The sequence below is a fragment of the Osmerus eperlanus genome, chromosome 21 (genome assembly GCF_963692335.1).
Source record: "Osmerus eperlanus chromosome 21, fOsmEpe2.1, whole genome shotgun sequence".
Classification (NCBI taxonomy): Eukaryota; Metazoa; Chordata; class Actinopteri; order Osmeriformes; family Osmeridae; genus Osmerus; species Osmerus eperlanus.
Window position 1 is genome coordinate 2,359,466 of NC_085038.1, and position 20,971 is coordinate 2,380,436.

Sequence of the window (20,971 nt, forward strand, 5' to 3'; positions counted from 1 at the left end):
CAAAGTGCTTTAAATGTTATAGGGTTGTTTTATTTGTATGTGAGTAGTTCACAGCTGAGGGCAATAAAGACAGCGGTGAGAGAGGACTTGCCATTAGCACAGCAAAGTTGGTGGTATGATTGCAAAAACAACTGAGGGCCTCAGAGGAAACGTTGACTTTGGAGCACCCTTCAGTGCTCCATTCACTTTTGTTGTAGTTCCAGAACACGCATGCAAAGTCGTAGAGGGTTGTGTTGGGGACATTCTGAGAAAATAAACAAGTCACTTTGTCATCACTGTAGCCGGAGAACCAAACACAAATAGACATTTAGATTTGTGGGTGAAATGGATGAATGCTGTTGTACAGTTGGTATACTAGGACTTCCTTGTTCCATTGTTAAGAGGAACAAAGAAACACTGTATTTACACAGCAGTTTTACATTTTACATTTATTCATTTATCAGATGCTTTTATCCAAAGCGACTTACAAGAAAGAGCTTTACAAAAAGTGCATAGGTCAATGATCATAAACAGAAGATAGCCCCAAAAACATTGCGGGTAGCCAAAACATGAAGCATGCATTGTGAAAAGCAAATAAGTGCCAATGGGTAGAACAAGAAGATTAGTAGTTAAACAAATTACAATTAAACAACATGATCCTCGAAAGTGCTAGAGTGTACCTGGAGGAAAGCAAGCAACAATAATATAATTCAGTTCCGTTTCATCCATCCTCCACAAATTATGAACAAGTGCCATGACTCTGCTGTATCAAGCAAAGCTAATCTAAAACACGGGTCTGCAGGGGATCTTACGATTGGCCTGAAGATCATTTCCACATGTTCGGCCCCCATCCTTCCAGCTCCTTTCACATTTCCCGAGATGACCCTTCTACGACTGCCCAAGTGGGCTCTGAAATCCCTTGACCTGAAGAACCTGTCGTTCTGGTAGAGCACAAAGCCAACAGAGATGCCAGAACTTCGACGCTGCATTCCTGAGGGGACGAAGCACAGTTTGTAGAGGAAAAGAAAAGGAGGGAGAAATTAAGAGTTGTATTTTTATCTACTCGATTGTGTATTGTGGTAGATTTTGTTTAGTATATCTCATAGGACGTGTGTTATAAACACAAGGAAACTCTAAGGGGGTTGATGGTAAATCTACTGTATGGGTTAGGTCCACTGTCAACTCACCTGGTGATAATCTAATGAATATCTGGACATCAGTGGCCTTTCCATTGTCAGACACAAGTTCAGACGCATTGGTATTCAGTCTAATTCTATCAGCAGAAAAATTACTAGATAATCCTGGAGAAGGGGGAAATTATTGTGTTGATCATTTAATTAGAATCTAAAAAGTGTTCACAGCAAATGTATCTGCAAACATGGATGAATGAGGCTTTTTCCTATCAACCTGTTTGTGCAGAGAACTGGATGCCGACTATGTCGTTACTGGTTAGTACGACAGACTGGACCGCAAGGTTGGGCTGGACCACTAGAGATGTGTTGTCTGACCCCAGTGAGATATTCTCTAAACTTTCAGTTAGGCTGTGGGCAAATCAGAAAGGTAGAGAGACAACATTACCTCACAAGAAAAACGTTACCGTAATGTGGCCTTCTCTCTGGTCACTTAAGCATGTCTGGATGATTCAAAAGGTGTCCGCTACATGAGTAAAATGTAAATTATGCAATCCACATTACCTTTCAACAGACACCTCAGCTACACTGTCCGGTACAGAAGCATCCAGCAGCTGACTGACCGTGGTTAATGCTGCCACGGCAACTGCCTACAATAGTACCAGACCACCACAGTTAGCTTTGAATAATAGAATAGTGGAATATTTCTTTTTTTCACATAGTATCTCTCTTTCTCTGGTATACACTATTAGTACATAGTAGATAAAACCAATATAAATATGCAGTATGTATACATATAGCCTCATTGTTATAATAAATGGTGTGTTGTGGTTTGGAAACACTGCACCTCCGAGATATTTGAAGACCTTTCAAGGAGGGTGTTGGTGATGTCAATCGCCTTGGTAACATTATCAGCTGTTAGAGTCTCTGGATTTGACGTCAGAATCTGAGTACTACTCGCTAACTGCAGCAAATTAGCTGCGCTGGATAGCTAAGGGGTTCAAAACGAAATAATGTATGTAGTTATATACTGTACAGGCATTTAGATTGTTAGATTGTCCCATTAGGTTTAAAAAGAGAGTCACCGTTTATATTGGGAATTGTTTTATTTAAATTTTACTTACATTTCGTTGAATGTTGCTGAGAGTTATGTCACACTCTAAGACATTTGGGGTGTCAAACTTTGGAGTCCCATATTGACCGGTACACCTTGCTGAAGCCCTCGGCACATTCCCTGTTGATAAAACAGAAAATAGTGAATTTATTATCAAGAATGTCATGTAGAGATATTTATATTAATTTAAAATATCTCCAGTGGTGGTATCCCATCCAAAGCCAGCTACCACAGTGCCAAGAGAGTCAACACACTCAGGTGCCGCAATACGCTGTAGACAAAAATGGGGCAATGCAGTAGAGTGAATTTGGGTAATCTGGGACATTTTTTGCATGCATTTTCTCATCGGAGCTTCCTGATTGACTAGTGCCTTGACCCTTTCCGTGACACCATCATGTTTTGTGATTTCAGTCACATAACATCCATGCTAAACCTATAGTCAAAGTTCTGTGGACTAGACATTGTCATAGCAGGGAAGAAAATGCTCTGAAGTTTAGGTGTCCCACATTACCCAAATTCACCCTACCAGGAAAACAAACAAATCCTTTATCTTACCACTAGATGTATTAGGTCCACACTTCTGCTTAGAATAACCAAACCAACCAATGGTAGTTCTTGGGAAAGTAAACTCTTTAATGGTTTCTTCAATGCAGACATTTTCTGAGAGATTTAAATGTGGTACATCGTTTTATATCAAATACAGAGCAGAACATACCTGTGATAACAATATAACTAAGAAAATGTTTAGAACAGCAGAACCAGGCAAAGGTGCCATCACAGCCGTGGCAGTTTAGACCCACCTATTTTGCAGTCGATTCCAGTCCATTCAACGGGACAGACACAGAATCCATTCTGTAGCTCACCTCCATTGGTGCAGTTCAGAGGAGGGTGGGTTGTGCTGGTGGCAGTGGTAGTACTTGTGGGGATGGAGGTAAAGATGATGTGTTCGGGGATGGGAGTTGCAGAGTCAGTAGATGTTAGAGGATCAGGTGTGGTTATGCTGGCACTGTGTTGAAAAAACACTGTAAAAAAAAAAAGGCTAGATAAATGATCCATCAGAAACGTGGTCAACAATGTCATGGACATTGTCATGTCATATAAACAATGTCAACAAAGTTGTTGTCATGTCAACAATGTCATGGACCAGAACCCCTCCAACAAAGCATTCAAGGCTCAAGTTTCACGCATTCGCGCATTTCAGCCGTTTATCACGCTGAGAAATGTAAAAAGCTAATCAGAAAACATCACGAGCCTTTCATATCAATACAAATCCATTGCTTTTCGCAAAACCAGACAGCCATGCACTTTAGTTCAACCTGTGTGTAGTAGGCCTATAACATTTTAAGTCTTACCTATGATAAAAATGAATGAAAACCGCATGTCCCTCATGTCAAACAGCGTTCAGATCGGCCTTCAGCAGTCCTGAGGTGAAGTAGCACACCAACTCTTGAGGTAAAACTAAAACTCCAAAACATGTAGTGCCAGTTTATGTTTGTAATGCGTTATCAGTGTCAGTCAAATACTTCAGTATTTGACTGCACGCAAGGTCCACATAAGTCGCCTGCAGCACCAGTGAGCAGCGTCTAAAATTTAATTTTATTCTGTTGCTATTCTTTTTTAATCACACTTGCATTCATATAGATTTGAAAATGTCAATATCTTAAAATAAATAAATAAATGCTTTTATTGATGAAAGTAAAAAGCAGTATTGTGCGCATGACAAAACTTCAGCGTTCGTGGAGAGTGCAAGCTGGCGTGCGCAGCGTAGATGGGGAGCTGAATGCGGTGTCTTACCCCCTAAACATGGCAGAAAAAAAAAGTATCATTCTCACAGTGAATGGGAGGAAGAGTTCTTTTTTACTACTGTGAAAGAAAGTTGCTTGTGTCTCATTTGCGGGGCGAATGTGGCCACGGCAAAGCGGCACAATGTGGAGAGACACTTCACCTGTCACAAAAGCTACCATGCTAACTACCCATCGGGTAGCGCGCTACGGGCAGTAATATACCTGATTGAAGTTGGCCCTCCACCAAACCATATAGACTTATACACCCAACGCAAAACATCGTCAAAATAGTCTCAATCGTTTGTGCTGCAATTTTTTTTCGTTTGTGCTGTTTTGCAGACTGTAGAAGTTATCATCTGAAAATTTGAACAATTTCTGAGATTAATATAAATAAAGTGTTGAATATTGATATGATCTGTTTCCCACCTTGTTAAGTCATTGTTGATAGTTATTGTGAGCAATCATTAACATGATCAGTGTCTTCACATAGATGAGGTATCATTAATCATTATATAGGCCTATAACTAAAGGTAAACTGAGCAAATTTGTTATTTTAGAAGAGTGTATCAAACTGGTAGCCCTTCGTATGAAGGGAGTCAGGTGGCTGAGCGGTTAGGGAAGCGGGCTAGTAATCTGAAGGTTGCCAGTTCGATTCCCGGCCGTGAAAAATGATTCCTTGGGCAAGGCACTTCACCCTACTTGCCTCGGGGAGAATGTCCCTGTACTTACTGTAACTGAGTCATACATTTACATTTTACATTTATTCATTTGGCAGACGCTCTTATCCAGAGCGACTGCCAAATGAATAAATGTAAAATGTAAATGTAAATGTAAATGTATGACTCAGTACCCATGAAGTAGCTCTCAGTTTCAAAAAAGTTGGTGACCCCTGTTACATCTAGTGGGTAAGGGTTGCAACAGAATATTAAACCCCAATTAAATCTTGTGCGAGGCCTACTTGAGGAGTGGTCAATGTATCCATGTGACATAAGAACATCCATTATGTTGGATTAACAGAGTTTATCCAAAGACGGAAATGAGCACACAGTGCAATCACTGCGATATCTGTTTGAAATACACACAAACATGTGCAATGTTAGCAACGTGCTTCCACCTACAAATTCACATCTCTTGTAGCTACAATGTATGTTTTATTATGTTTTTATGAATGTTTTATTATGAGGGACGCAGGCACGTGGCAATGAGGGGTGGGGTTAATGCATGTTCATGTGCACATTTAATAGGGGGTTTCTTCTCATATGAAACACAACACGGAGGAATCATTCCTGTTTTCATGCACAGTACCGAACATGACAATGGAACATAGCCTAGAGTAGTAAATAAGAACGCCCGCAAATTTGAATCCTAAAGAACGATTCCCTTTCACACCGCGTCGTAAATAAAACACTTTTAATAAGTCTCAGATCCTTATTAATTCAATATCAGCTTTCAGTTAGACAACAGGAAACAACAAAATTCCACAGAAACTAAAAAATGAATTCCCTTTAAAAACAGTTTTCACGTACACCACACAACTGAGATGATGGAGGAGGTGACAGAACGAGAGAAATGTATCGCGTACTAATGGGTAGCGCTGGGAAAGTATGGAATGATACATGAATAAATAAAGGCGTCAGTCACAGCAGACGGATAATAACGAGTGGGTATGCAGATGAGTGTGTCGTCATTGCTCAATCAATGCATTGAAGTTTAGAGTCTGCAACTGTCGTTATGTGCATTGCACATCGACTCCTGAATTAAGCTACAGTTCCAATTTGTTCCCTATCCAAAAAATCACAAAATGGATACAATTGGTTTAAAATATACAACCTAATACAGATAGCAATACTGGCCAGACAATTATTTGTTCACGCACATACACATGGTAAACACCAGAAAGTACATGTCTGTGTGCAGAACAGGGAAACAGTAGTGATTGTAGAGTATTTTACCAACTCCTACATTAGGCCAATGAGGTGGGACCAGGGAAGAACTTGCTTGGATGCGTGTTCTGCGTGCCAATAATCAATGTCCACAATCTGTCTGCATTTCTGTGCATTTATTTTCCTAACAGCCTGCTCACCGTAGCACAAGCAATACAGTCCATTTCATTTCAGGTTTAGTTCCATTCATTTTCTTTTGCACACAAATCAAACAATAACACGCAAACCTCACACAGTGAAAAGCTGTATGCTTTTCCACCTAGCCACACACCTGTGTATCCCTGGTTGTTAATTACCTACAGGTATATGCCTTCCCAAAGGCAATGCTCCACCAAGTGCTCAAACATAAAACTGCAGATTAGCATCACCAATGTGGTATATAAACAAAACAAAGTTGTATAATGGCTCCAATAGTGATGGAGGAAAGAGAGGTTTAGCGGTATTTCTTATAATTGGTGGTCTAATACTGTCTCTTCTGAAACAACCAGTTTTGACTGGCTAGAGCTGTATGCATCCAGTTCTTTGTATGAATCGGTGTTATTTCTGGCTTTGTGTTTCCATAGAGTGAAACCTTTGACATGGCGGCCGATAGGAAGATCCAATATCATTTGCCTGAATTTGGACGTTCTTGCTACGAACAGAATGAAGATCTGAAGTCCCTGTGAAAGACAAAAAATAGATATGGCGAATGGTTCTCTATTTATAGGTCTATATTATTTATAGATCTTCATTTTATGAGCTGTAACTGTTCTATTGTTTGTTCAGACAGGATTATTGAGGAGTTGCAACAACACAGTGAGTTTCCCATGTCACTTATCTCACAATTGTCTGTGGGGGCTGAAACAGTCACTAACAAGCGTGTGCATACTGCATAGGCATCAGGGGTATTTTGGATGTTTTCATCACATATTTGACAGAGCTTGTCCCCTGGGATGTCCCCTATGTACTGCCTGTCTGACTCAATGAGAACACAGGTAACACAACACAGGTGACTACCTGTGTGGTGGTACACAGGCAGAAGACGATGTTCAGGATGAAGTGCATGTTCTTGTTTGGTATGACGAGCATTAGGTAGCCTATTACCCAGGAGAGACCCAACACCACTGCTAATGAGAAACTACTCAGAAGTTTTTTCTTGTTGGAGGACTGTGTGGTGCTGTGGAGAAAATAAAAAAAGCTTACAGCAGATAGTAGAGCACTCAAAACATAGAAGTGCAATAAAAACGTTTTTACAAGCCCTTTGACTATGAGGATTTGTTTACATATGATTGCAGTGAGCTACATCATCGGTACCTGGTTAATTCCGGGTCTGTCCTGCATGTTGTGTAGCTAAAATAGCATAGGATAACTGTGTTAAAGATCATAATTAGAGCCACTGGGATGAGGAACCCCCAGAACATTGGCTTTGCAAAGTCAAACTGTCCCTCTGGGTTTACAGCAGCAAGCCAGCAACTGGAGGGTCAAAAGGAAGTAGTTACTTTGTGGTTGATGTAAAGTACTGTACAGAGGTGAAAATGTACCTCTATATGTTTTGTACTGTAGTATATTATACAGTAAATTTGACGTCAAAAAGCTTCCCTTTGTTCGTGTTCAGTTGCTGTTACTGTACACCATTGAATTAATTTGCACTGTAAGTAATATTGAAACAACCACAAAAAAAGAAAGTAAAGTTTCGATTTACAATTCTTCCTGTCGGTAGTTTAATGGATTGTCCACTCTGTAGGTGACTCCCAATGTGATGGAAACAAGAACAGCAGGAACTCCTGGGAGAGAGAAGACAGTGTTGGTACACAACTAGCTGCAGAACCCTGCAGTGGGCGTGTCCTGTCACAGCCCTGTCACAGGCCTGTCACAGCCCTGTCACAGCCCTGTCACAGGCCTGTCACAGTCCTGTCACAGCCCTGTCACAGCCCTGTCACAGGCCTGCTGCAGCACCCCTGCAGTCCACCTGTCCCCCTGCCTGCCCCTCTGCAAAGGGTGTAACGCATAATGATTTTAGGGTGTTTGTCTAGGCTTCTTTTAAATTAAATGAAGAGGTCATAAATAGAGGGGGGGGGGGGGGGAGTATCATCCCTCTGCTGTTTGTTGGACATTTAGTTTAGTACCATAATTAAGTTGAATACTTAAGTAAAGACCAGAAACCCAACAAAAAAACAATGGTACAGTGACAAATAGTACTTTCTACATTGTTACTTTACGCCGCTACCTACGTACCCCATCCAGTGACCACGGTGATAGTCGGGAGGTAGGATGGGGGTCTCCTCAGGGGGTTCCAGAGCAGTAGGAACATGTGACAGGCATAGAGAGAGTTCCAGACAAAGGTGGCCATCAGGAAGTACTGCAGTAAGACTGCCACGGCAGTGCAGGGTCCGTGGTCTGGGTCGACGTGCTTATCAGAGGAAGGCATGACATTGGCATCCTTGTCTTCAGGTTCATGGGACTGTGGGTTGGTGTTGTCGATCCCCAGCAGGAAGAGGAGGGTGAAGATGAGGAGACTGACACAGAGGCTCACCATCAGGACTGCTGGGCTGCTGTTACCGGATTTCCTGAGGAACCAATTTACCAATTAAAAAAGTAAACGTACCAATTTTCTTTCTGTGTGAAGGTTGCTTTCGTGAGGGTTGCCAAATCACGGTACAGCAAAGATCCTGTTTTTGAATCTTACCTGGTCATGACGTAAAAAACTATTGTGATAACCAAGCCCACAACAGACATGGAACACCCCAGATAGGTGATCCAGTCCAGGGCTTCAGCGTAGACATAATCAACCCTGTAGGACTAGAGGAGGAGAAACAACTAAACAACTATGACATTCCAAAGTGTTTTGAAGATAACAGGGTTGTTTGATTTGTATGCGAGTAGTTCACAGCTGAGGGCAGTAAAGACAGAGGTGAGAGAGGACTTGCCATTAGCACAGCAAAGTTGGTGGTATGATTGCAAAAACAACTCAGGGCCTCAGAGGAAACGTTGACTTTAGAGCACCCTTCAGTGCTCCATTCACTTTTGTTGTAGTTCCAGAACACGCATGCAAAGTCGTAGAGGGTTGTGTTGGGGACATTCTGAGAAAAGAAACAAGTCACTTTGTCATCACCATAACCGAAGAACCAAACACAAATAGACATTTAGATTGGTGGTGAAATGGATGAATGCTGTTGCACAGTTGATACACCAAGACTTCCTTGTTCCTGTTACGGTGCAACAATGTTCAGACCATAAAACGGACTTGAGAGACAAAGGCTCAAAAGGTGAGTATTTTATGTCCAGGAAAGAGTGTGTGAATCTATGGGCTGCAGGTCTTCAGGTGGGAGCAGGGCAAGGCAAGTAGCTGGCTGGAGAAAAGCTGGAGTCTCGAGCGGGAACATGTGGCTGATGTAACAATCTGGCAGAGTCTGGATGGTGAGCAGGGTTTAACCCTTGTGTTGCCTTCGGGTCACATGACCCAAAGGTTCATAACGAACCATCGTTGTGTTTACCCAATTTTACCCAATACAAAAACAAATAAAAATAATTTTATTTTAACCTTCGCAATGTGGGGGGTCTGAGACAGCCCAACGGTTAAAAGAAAATCGCTTCACTTTGTTTTTGTATGCGGTAAAGTTGTCGCAATACGACGGTGGGTCACAATGACTGATGGGTCAGAATGACCCGAAGATAACACAAGGGTTAAATAGGTTGTTGGTTGCAGATCTGCCACAGGTGAGAATGGTTGTCTGTTCCCGGGAGACTCCGCCCATGCACACACACACACATATACAGGGAAAGGGAGGGAGGAGAACGCAAGGAAAAAAGAAACAGAACCAGTGTCACAGCCAGGGGCGTGACCGTTCCACTGTTAAGAGGAGTTAATGGGTAACTTATCCCATTGTAATTTGGGGAAGGTTTTGTATTTACACAGCAGTTCCCTTTCATCTAATTTAAAACACAGGTCTGCAGGGGATCTTACGATTGGCCTGAGTTGCTAGAGTGTACCTGGAGGAAAGCAAGCAACAATAATATAATTCAGTTCCGTTTCATCCAGCTTCCACGAATTATGAACAAGTGCCATGACTCTGCTGTATCAAGCAAAGCTAATCTAAAACACGGGTCTGCAGGGGATCTTACGATTGGCCTGAAGATCATTTCCACATGTTCGGCCCCCATCCTTCCAGCTCCTTTCACATTTCCCGAGATGACCCTTCTACGACTGCCCAAGTGGGCTCTGAAATACCTTGACCTGAAGAACCTGTCGTTCTGGTAGAGCACAAAGCCAACAGAGATGCCAGAACTTCTACGCTGCATTCCTGAGGGGACGAGGCACAGTTTGTAGAGGAAAAGAAAAGGAGGGAGAAATTAAGAGTTGTATTTTTATCTACTCGATTGTGTATTGTGGTAGATTTTGTTTAGTATGTCTCATAGGACGTGTGTGATAAACACAAGGAAACTCTAAGGGGGTTGATGGTAAATCTACTGTATGGGTTAGGTCCACTGTCAACTCACCTGGAGATAATCTAATGAATATCTGGACATCAGTGGCCTTTCCATTGTCAGACACAAGTTCAGATGCATTGGTATTCAGTCTAATTCTATCAGCAGAAAAATTACTAGATAATCCTGGAGAAGGGGGAAATTATTGTGTTGATCATTTAATTAGAATCTAAAAAGTGTTCACAGCAAATGTATCTGCAAACATGGATGAACGAGGCTTTCTCCTATCAACCTGTTTGTGCAGAGAACTGGATGCCGACTATGTCGTTACTGGTTAGTACGACAGACTGGACCGCGAGGTTGGGCTGGACCACTAGAGATGTGTTGTCTGACCCCAGTGAGATATTCTCTAAACTTTCAGTTAGGCTGTGGGCAAATCAGAAAGGTAGAGAGACAAAATTACCTCACAAGGAAAGCGTTACCGTAATGTGGCCTTCTCTCTGGTCACTTAAGAATTTCTGGATGATACATTAACTGCATATCATAACATTCAAAAGGTGTCCGTTACATGAGTAAAATGTAAATTATGCAATCCACATTACCTCTCACCAGACACCTCTGCTACACTGTCCGGTACAGAAGCATCCAGCAGCTGACTAACAGTGGTCAATGCTGCCACGGCAACTGCCTGCAATAGTACCAGACCACCTCAGTTAGCTTTGAATAATAGAATAGTGGAATATTTCACATAGTATCTCTCTTTCTCTGATAAACACTATTTGTATATAGTAGATAAAACAAATATAAATATGCAGTATGTATAAATATTGCATATATACATATAAATTACAATATATAAATAAAACAATATAGCCTCATTGTTAAAATTAATGGTGTGTTGTGGTTTGGAAACACTGCACCTCAGAGATATTTGAAGACCTTTCAAGGAGGGTGTTGGTGATGTCAATCGCCTTGGTAACATTATCAGCTGTTAGAGTCTCTGGATTTGATGTCAGAATCTGAGTACTACTCGCTAACTGCAGCAAATCAGATGTGCTGGATAGCTACGCGGATCAAAACGAAATAATGTATGTAGTTAAATACTGTACAAGCACTTAGATTGTCCCAATTAAATTTTACTTACATTTCCTTGAATGTTGCTGAGAGTTATGTCACACTGTAAGACATATGGGGTGTCAAACTTTGGAGTCACGTATTGACCGGTACACCTTGCTGAAGCCCTCGGCACATTCCCTGTTGATAAACAGAAAACAGTGAATGTCATGTAGAGATATTTATGTTAATTTAAAATATCTCCAGTGATGGTATCCCATTCCAAGCCAGTTGCCACAGTGCCAAGAGAGTCAACACACTCAGGTGCCGCAATACGCTGTAGACAAAAATGGGACAATTCTGTACCAGGAAAACAACAAATCCTTTATCTTACCACTAGATGTATTAGGTCCACACTTCTGCTTAGAATAACCGAACCAACCGATGGTAGTTCTTGGGAAAGTAAAGTTTTGATTCATGACTTGAATGGTTTCTTCCATGCAGACATTTTCTGAGAGATTTAAATGTGGTACATCGGTTTATATCAAACACAGAGCAGAACATACCTCTGATAACAATATAATAATATAATGATAACTAAGAACATGTTTAGAACAGGCAAAGGTGCCATCACAGCTGTGGCAGTTTAGACCCACCTATTGAGCAGTTTCTTCCAGTCCATTCAATGGGACAGACACAGAATCCATTCTGTAGCTCACCTCCATTGGCGCAGTTCAGAGGAGGGTGGGTTGTGTGGATGGCAGTGGTGGAAAGAGTGCTGGTGGTGGGGGCAGTGGTGGGCGTGGATGTAGCACTGATGGAGGAGCTGGGAATGGTAGTACTTGTGGGGAAGGATGCAGAGATGGTGGGTGGGGGAGTTACAGGGTCAGCAGTGGTTGCAGAGTCAGTAGATGTTAGAGGATTAGGTGTGGTTACATTATCAGTTGTCATATTGTTAGTAGTTACACTGTCAGTTGCAGGATTAGGTGTGGTTACATTATCAGTAGTAATATTGTTAGTAGTTACACTGTCAGTTGCAGGATTAGGTGTGGTTACATTATCAGTAGTCATATTGTTAGTAGTTACACTGTCAGTTGTAGGATTAGGTGTGGTTGCATAAGAAGTAGTCATATTGTTAGTGGTTACACTGTCAGTTGCAGGATTAGGTGTGGTTACATTATCAGTAGTCATATTGTTAGTAGTTACACTGTCAGTTGCAGGATTAGGTGTGGTTACATTATCAGTAGTAATATTGTTATTAGTTACACTGTCAGTTGTAGGATTAGTTGTGGTTACATTATCAGTAGTCATATTGTTAGTAGTTACACTGTCAGTTGTAGGATTAGGTGTGGTTACATTATCAGTAGTAATATTGTTAGTAGTTACACTGTCAGTTGGAAGATTAGGTGTGGTTGCATAGGCAGTAGTCATATTGTTAGTGGTTACACTGTCAGTTGTAGGATTAGTTGTGGTTACATTATCAGTAGTCATATTGTTAGTAGTTACACTGTCAGTTGTAGGATTAGGTGTGGTTGCATAAGAAGTAGTCATATTGTTAGTGGTTACACTGTCAGTTGCAGGATTAGGTGTGGTTACATTATCAGTAGTCATATTGTTAGTAGTCACAGTGTCAGTTGTAGGATTAGGTGTGGTTGCATAAGAAGTAGTCATATTGTTAGTGGTTACACTGTCAGTTGCAGGATTAGGTGTGGTTACATTATCAGTAGTCATATTGTTAGTAGTTACACTGTCAGTTGCAGGATTAGGTGTGGTTACATTATCAGTAGTAATATTGTTATTAGTTACACTGTCAGTTGTAGGATTAGTTGTGGTTACATTATCAGTAGTCATATTGTTAGTAGTTACACTGTCAGTTGTAGGATTAGGTGTGGTTACATTATCAGTAGTAATATTGTTAGTAGTTACACTGTCAGTTGTAGGATTAGTTGTGGTTACATTATCAGTAGTCATATTGTTAGTAGTTACACTGTCAGTTGTAGGATTAGGTGTGGTTGCATAAGAAGTAGTCATATTGTTAGTGGTTACACTGTCAGTTGCAGGATTAGGTGTGGTTACATAGTCAGTAGTCATATTGTTAGTAGTCACAGTGTCCGCAGCGGTTGAAGTATGAAAGGGGGGGACGCTGTGTTGAAAAAACACTGGAAAAAAAGAAGGCAAGATAAATGATCATCGGAAACGTGGTCAACAATGTCATGGACATTGTCATGTCTATGATGTCAACAATGTCAAAAAAGTTGTTGTCATATCAACAATGTCAACAAAGTTGTTGTCATGTCAACAATGTCATGGACCAAACCCATCCTCCAACAAATGAGTCTCGCGCATTTAAGCCATTTCTCACCGTCTCACGCAACACCTTGAATTTCTCACGCATTTCAAACATTTATCACGCTGAGAAATCAGAGATAACATGGCATCCTGAGGTGTACGTTGTCTCGAGTTATACAGAGTAAAAAGCTAATCAGAAAACATCACGAGCCTTCCATACTAATACAAATGCCATGGCTTTCGCAAAACTAGACAGTACCACGCACTTTAGTTCAACCTGTGTGTAGTAGACTAGCCTAAAATGTTCGTCTTACCGATGATGAAAATGAATGAAAACCGCATGTCCCTCATCTCAAACAGCTTTCAGATCGGCCTTCAGCAGTCATGAGGTGAAGGAGTGATGGTTTTACAATAGCATTATCAACTCTTGTGGTAAAACTAAAACAAAAAATGTGTTAGCATTAGCCAGTTAATGTTTAACTTGAACCAGGAACACATTATTCGAGCGTTATCAGTGTCAGTCAAATAGCTTACTTAAATAATGTGTGGTCAAGCTAGACCACACGCGTACTCCTGCCATTATATTTCTAACATAATTGGTGTACATTTTCTGATACCAATGTCATAGTGAGTTGATTTAAGTTGCATTTGCAATTTTTATATTATTTAATTTAGAGCCCTCGGAGAACTCGACGTGCACCTCCTGAATTTCCTAAACGCCACAGTTTCGAGTTTCTCCGGTGGTTGCTACCTTGCCGCCTGTGTGCCATGGCTGTGGTGTTTAATTACGTTATTTTCATCTTACTGCAATGTTTGTTTGCTTGCTAGGAAAGAATTATCATAAGGAGATTTATATTTACAGCAAGGTAAACACACTGAGCTGCAGATATCAGGACTTAAAGTAATAGCGCCATCTAGTGGGTAAGGGTTGCAACTGAATATTCATAACGCTAAACCTCAATTAAATCTTGTGCGAGGCCTACTTGAGTGGGGTCAATGTATACATGCGACATTTGATACCTTAACATATAATAACGACATGAGAACATCCATTATGTTGGATTAACAGAGTTTATCCAAAGACGGAAATGAGCACAGTGCAATCACTGCGATATCTGTTTGAAAGATACACAAACATGTGCAATGTTAACTTCGATAGCAACGTGCTTCCACCTACAAATTCACATCTCCTGTAGCTGCAATGTATAATGTTTTATTATGAGGGATGCAGGCAGTGGCTAAATAAAAACACTTTTAATAAGGCTCAGATCCTAATTCAATATCAGCTTTCAGTTAGACAACAGGCAACAAAAACATTCCACAGAAACTAGAAACTCATTCCCTTGAAAAACAGTTTTCACGTACACCACACAGCTGAGATGTTGGAGGTGACAGGACGAGAGGAATGTATCACGTACTAATGGGTAGCGCTGGGAAAGTATGGAATGATACAGGAATAAATGAAGGCAGTCACAGCAGACGGATAATAACGAGTAGTTATGCAGATGAGTGTGTCGTTGCATATTTAATTGAATTGTACACCTGAAACACACATGTTCCTTTGAGTGGTCAGTTGGAGACTGAGGAGGCTATCTCACCAAACCTAGCCTAATCCTGCGTTTGCATTGCACTCACGATGCAAAAATTCCCTTAACAAACGAGACAAATCAAACATACACACTCAAACGTATAAAAACACAATGCTAAAAGTCTTCACATGTTACGGGATGATGTGTCCCTCTGCCTAAACAGCTTAGGTGGTATTTCAAGGATCCTAAGCTGCTAACTAGCTAGTTGCTAGCTAGCTATCGCTTCATAAACCTGCAGAATGGGAGAAAGAGAGAGGAACTGGACAGAGACAGGGTCATAAGACACCATGGGAAACACACACACACACACCAGGAGAAACAAAACACACACGTTAAAAATCATTGTCTCAGTTAAGAAAGTTCCTGGAAACTGGAGAAGATCCTGGGGGGAAAAAGAATCATGAAGAGGCTGATATCCACAGCAAGGCCATGTCCAATTGCCTCTCATTCCTGGTCTTAGCAGGCAACTAACAAACGCTTCCTTAGCATTAGCCGCTAACAGCTAGTTAGCCACCGAGGGCCAGCGTTAGCTACTAGTGGCTAGTTAGCCGTTAACAACTGTGGAGTTAGCTCAGATCTGCAACACCAGGCCAGCAGCAGAGATGTTGTCCCCTCCGCCGGCTGTCTGGTACACCTCGGTGCACACCAGCACAGGAGCCACGCAGATCTGGTAGTCGTCCTCATCCCAGCAGCTGATGGGCCTGGTCTCCTTCAGCGGTATCCGGGGGCTACCCTCCTCCCGGCTCACCGAGAACGACTCGTCCATGATGAGACGCGCCTTGCTGGGGTCGATGTCCGAGGACCCGCACACGTGACGGTTAGCGGTCAGGGAGGCCTTGGCGACGGCCGACATGGTGTTCTTCCACTGGGACCCTCGCGTCACGATCATGGCCTGGAAGGCCAGCGTGTGGACGTGGAGCCGGGTCAGCGGGCGCCCCCCCGCCCCGCCCTCGCTGGCCTGGCGGGTGGCGCTGGTTGAGGATGCGGTAGAGGTCCCGCATCTGGTCGAGCACGGTGGCGACGCGCGGGTTGGGGTCCGACAACACGGTGACGTTGGAGCCCCGGAGCAGGCTCAGGAGGTTGGGCAGCTCCTGCTCGTTCATGCCCAGGGAGTCAGCCTGGGGCACCACCAGAGCCAGCAGGTCCTCCATCAGGTCCTCGTCCACGAAGCTCGCCATCTCAAAATGGACGCCTGTCTGAGGGGAGGAGGAGGAGAGGAGGCGGGAGAGATGGGAGAGCAGAGCCTCCCGTTCACCTGGAGAAGAGAGATAGGGAGAGAGAGAGAAATTGGGCGAGGAAATGTAGAGAAAGAAATTTAAATATTGGTTCCAGTATGTGTTGCAGAACATACTCTTCATCACCACCAAATAGTGTGTGTGAATCTCTCTCTCTCTCTCTCTCTCTCTCTCTCTCTCTCTCTCTCTCTCTCTCTCTCTCTCTCTCTCTCTCTCTCTCTCTCTCTCTCTCTCTCTCTCTCTCTCTCTCTCTCTCTCTCTCTCTCTCTCTCTCTCTCTCTCTCTCTCTCTCTCTCTCTCTCTCTCTCTCTCTCTCTCTCTCTCTCTCTCTCTCTCACACTCACTCACACTCACTCACTCACTCACTCACTCACTCACTCACTCACACCTCACTACACACACACACACCTCACTACACACACACACACACAGTGTGTCCTCAATCTATGTCTTCCCACACAGGCCAATGTGACAGGCTTGATCCACCAGTACAGTCTCTGTGGAAACCCATCATGGTCTGCCTGGCTGCCGACACACACACACACAGTGGATATGCGTCTATATCAACAGTCACAGAGGTCCAATAAATTGGCTCTGATTGGCTGACTTCTAAAATCTCCACTCACCCTGTTGGAAAGGGAAGCTGTCCATCATCTGGAGCCCGCCCACAACCAGCAGGTCTGGCTGGAAGATCTGTAGCTTCAGCTCAAAGTCCTCCATGGACGCCAAGTAGGGGTTGTGGTCGTCACTGTGGACAATGTACCTGACGGAAAGCAGGACAGAAGTATAAACAGACGCTATTTAACATGTCATCATCACAGCTGCAGACAAGAGTTTTTGGGTCCTAAACCCACGGGGTGGGTTATAGGGTGGGCCCACATTGCAGGTTGGACCTGACACCCTCACACACCTGTTGGCCCTGCGTGATGTGTACTGCCCCCAGCTGGCTCCTGAGGGGTATTCCAGGATCAGGTGGATATCAGGTTCCTCCACTACATTACCTGCCACTAGGGGGAGGAAGGGAGGGAGGGACAGAGAGATAGGGGGGGGATATAGCAATAGACAGGAAGTGAAATAGTATAAGAGGGAGAAAAAAGGGGGAGGAAAGAGAGAGGGAGAGGAAGGACATGTGTAGAGGAAAGATACGAGTTAAAACAAGGGAGAGATGAACAGGTATTGACTGTATGTATGTGTGTGTGTGTGTGTATGTGTGTGTGTGTGTGTGTGTACCTGTGATGTGCTGGGACAGGACATCTGTGAAGTCTGGGCTGAAGCTTCCCCCTAGTAACACATCACAACCCTCTGTTGCCATGCGACCAGCCATCACGGGCGCGTTGCCGCCCACTGACCAGCGGTTGCCCGGCAACTCACGAGACGCCTCGACCAGTTCATGGAAGAGAGTGTCGTTCCTCACAAACCTCCTGCGAGAGGAGGAGAGGAGACAGGGAGAGAGGAGGAGAAATTAGGATGAGGGTCGGGAGGGAAGGAGGCAGTGATAAGAGCCAAGTTATACCGTCTAGGTTGGCGGGGAACAAGCTTCTAGAAACAATCGTTGTCTGTCTTAAGTTGCGTTTGTTAGACGTGTGTGTGTTTAGCGTGTGTATGAGCCTGTGACTCAGATCTTCATAGGATTAACCCAGTTTGACATGAAGAACCTCCAGTGCATTAAAACTCAATTAGGGTTAGTCCTTTCACCTGAATACAAGTGTGACACACAAACACAAAACAACCAAAGTTATCACACACACACTTCCATTCTATTCAGCTTTAAGCACAGCAGTCATGTTAGGAAAAGTAAAGCACACTCCCCTCTTAAAAAAAGGTGTCTTGTCCCTTGCAACACAAGCCCAACACGCAGCTCACTGGGCCTGCGCCAGTGCTGCTCACAGCAAGTCTGTCAGCCTGGCTACTGGCCGGCGTGAGCAGAGCTTATGAGGCCACATAGAGCCATCGCGAAGCCCTCATCCATCAGACTCTCTGAGAACTGGCACAACAGATCTATCTCACTTTCCTGCCAACGACTGCAATTTGGTAGCGTCCAACCCTCTTCCATGTTCTCAAATTCCCCTCTGCTGTGTGTGTGTGTGGTGCGAGTATATATTTCCGTGTGTGTGATTAAGTGGGTGTGTGTGTAAGGGGAAGGTCAGCTCAGACTGTTGTCTTTAGCAGTTAGTTCCAGTCCGTGGGTAGCGTACCGAGTCTACTGATTTACCCAGGACAACTGGCCTCATCTCTGTGTCGGCCTAGCCACTGAGCAGACATTTACATTTAGTCATTTAGCAGACGCTCTTATCCAGAGCGACTTACAGTAAGTACAGGGACATTCTCCCCGAGGCAAGTAGGGTGAAGTGCCTTGCCCAAGGACACAACGTCATTTGGCATGGCCGGGAATCGACCTGGCAACCTTCAGATTACTAGCTCGATTCCCTAACCGCTCAGCCACCTGACTCCCTGTCCAGACATTTATGCTGTGTGTGCGCGCAAGTGTGTGTGTGTGTAATAGAAGGTGTGAGTTTGTGTAGTCCTATTTATGTAAATACTGCTTATATCTCACAGCTCTCCTAGAAGACTTCACTCTCCTCCCCTTACGATCTTCGGAATGAAAGGTTAAGTGTGTGTGTGTGTTTCAGTGATCCTGCATGTCAGGGGGTGGTAAGCCTTTGGCTGCGACTGGAGGAACATTTGAAGTTTGGTCTTCAGTCGCATTGCTTGCGGCTCGATATTTTTACCTTAACACACACACGTACACAGGCACACACACACGTACACACACACACACACACACTTACTCTGCAGCTGCCCCTGGGGCGAAGAAGTAGGCAAAGCTCTGAGCCAGCTGTTCATGGCTCTCTATGTAGTCGTGGTGCAGAGGCTCCTGTGTGGGAGGCAGGCCCATCTTGTTCAGCAGGGTCACCCCGTCTACGATCAGGTCCACACAGCCACCAAAACCTGGAGGGGAGGAGAACAGGGAGAGAGGGATAAAGAGAAAAAGGATGAGAGGAGTGAAATCTGACACCATACAAACACCAAACACTAACCAAGAGGTGTGAAAGTTAACTCATGCTAATGAGTCTCCAGATGATTGATTGTTTATTAGACATATGCCGTTTGGGAGTGCTCCGACTTTTGACACAGTTTATCAATACTTTCAAGCGATAAAAAAAAACTGTCAGTTCAGACTTTTGGCTAATGGCGCATTGTCCATGATTCAGTATCTTGTCCATGTCTCTAATCTCCACATTATCCTTTTGGACCCAGGTGCAGCAGCTCAACAGTTACCATCAGGTACTTGCAAAACAATTTTAGTTCTACTCTATCCTGATGGACCGTTTATATCAGATTAAGTCGTTGTGACTCAGCAGTTTTAATCTGTTTTCAAAACACAAACGACGGTTTAGTTAAATAAATGCCAGCGAGTAGTCTACTCTATATTAGTTGAGCAAAGTGTAGTTGAGAAAAGAATACTTTGTGATAATACTGTAGCTTAAAAACAAAATATAGACAAAAGCTAACTATCTAGTAAATCCCTCAATTAAAACAAAAGGCAATTGTTCAAATGGTGATCTGTAGCTCGTATCAGCCTTCTTCCAGGAACACAGGGTGATGCCAGCTGTAGCGCTAGCTACTGTACTTCTCCTTTTGGTTTCAATAACTAACTAGTATTTGCACAAAAACGCTTGAATTGGAGAATACATGCTTGGAATAATAGCACGCTAACATCCTAGTTAGCCGAATAGGCATTTGGGGTGGGGTGTCAATAAATTCAGCTCGCCTATACAAGGCTAATGTGGTAGCTAGCACTAGCTAGACTAGCTTTATTGCAATGTTTTTACCTATGGCCACCCGAGGTCTGTCGTTGTTCACGGCTGCTTTTCGTTCCGCCCGCAGAAGAGATGAGAGCACAGCATCGAGCCGATCATCTAGTCCCACGTTTTGGGGCGGTCGAAACCAGTAAGACAACAGAATCACTAAAAGGGACACTGCAGTCCCATATTTCATGTATGAAAATCCGCTTCCTCGCTCCATGGTGACAGGGTGCAATGGACCGAGCTGCAGCCGACCCACCTGCTGACTAGATAACTAGCTACTATCTTCCTACTCGCTGGTGTGCGCTTCCCATTCAACACAACCAGCGCCACGAAGCGTCCAACTCAACTGAAAAAGGGGAGTGACACAGACGCACAAAGCAAGGCGGAAGTAGTGCTCTGCTCATACACGAATCTGTAATGTTTTGTGATCTTTTACTTCTACCCTTTTCGGTCATATCACTAATACTGAAATAGCTATGATGCATGTAGCCAATGTAATCGTTTTGATCCAAATTGTTATTTATTAAACCAACATACATTTATTTTATCGGCCTCCGGTGGTGTGTTCATTCCACGTTAGCCTCAAATAGCATGTCCAACATGACCGGGAAGCTTAACAGATCCATATAAAACGTGCCTTCC

The 20,971-nt window shown here is 43.3% G+C and overlaps 3 protein-coding genes and 1 long non-coding RNA gene across 4 annotated transcripts in view; 1 reads left to right on the top strand and 3 right to left on the bottom strand.

Annotated features, from left to right (window-relative positions):
* abi3bpb (ABI family, member 3 (NESH) binding protein b) overlaps positions 1-18,908 on the top strand; it is a 69,906-nt gene extending 50,998 nt beyond the window's left edge. The window contains exon 25 of the transcript XR_009928026.1: positions 18,779-18,908. The gene's annotated coding sequence lies outside the window, so the exon portion shown is untranslated. The remainder of the gene's footprint in view (positions 1-18,778) is intronic.
* Positions 98-1,514, bottom strand: LOC134007329 (uncharacterized). The gene is made up of 4 exons (XR_009928029.1): positions 1,387-1,514; positions 1,167-1,280; positions 792-970; positions 98-244 (listed from the first exon to the last, which is right to left on the bottom strand). It is a non-coding gene; the product is annotated as an uncharacterized LOC134007329 (long non-coding RNA).
* On the bottom strand, positions 6,186-12,506 carry LOC134007844 (adhesion G-protein coupled receptor G7-like). The gene is made up of 14 exons (XM_062447560.1): positions 12,064-12,506; positions 11,802-11,918; positions 11,499-11,608; positions 11,275-11,418; positions 10,957-11,042; positions 10,647-10,780; positions 10,427-10,540; positions 10,052-10,230; positions 8,616-8,728; positions 8,165-8,496; positions 7,632-7,713; positions 7,244-7,402; positions 6,947-7,106; positions 6,186-6,609 (listed from the first exon to the last, which is right to left on the bottom strand). The coding sequence occupies exons 1-14, from the start codon at positions 12,476-12,478 to the stop codon at positions 6,397-6,399; spliced, it is 2,358 nt and encodes a 785-aa protein (XP_062303544.1). The 5' UTR covers positions 12,479-12,506; the 3' UTR covers positions 6,186-6,396.
* On the bottom strand, positions 14,894-20,700 carry adpgk2 (ADP-dependent glucokinase 2). Its single transcript, XM_062446682.1, is given in 7 exon segments — positions 14,894-16,253; positions 16,255-16,540; positions 17,147-17,283; positions 17,431-17,527; positions 17,751-17,941; positions 19,310-19,469; positions 20,354-20,700. Coding segments are annotated over 7 exon segments (1,461 nt in total). The 5' UTR covers positions 20,547-20,700; the 3' UTR covers positions 14,894-15,856.
* Positions 20,701-20,971: the final 271 nt, after the last annotated feature.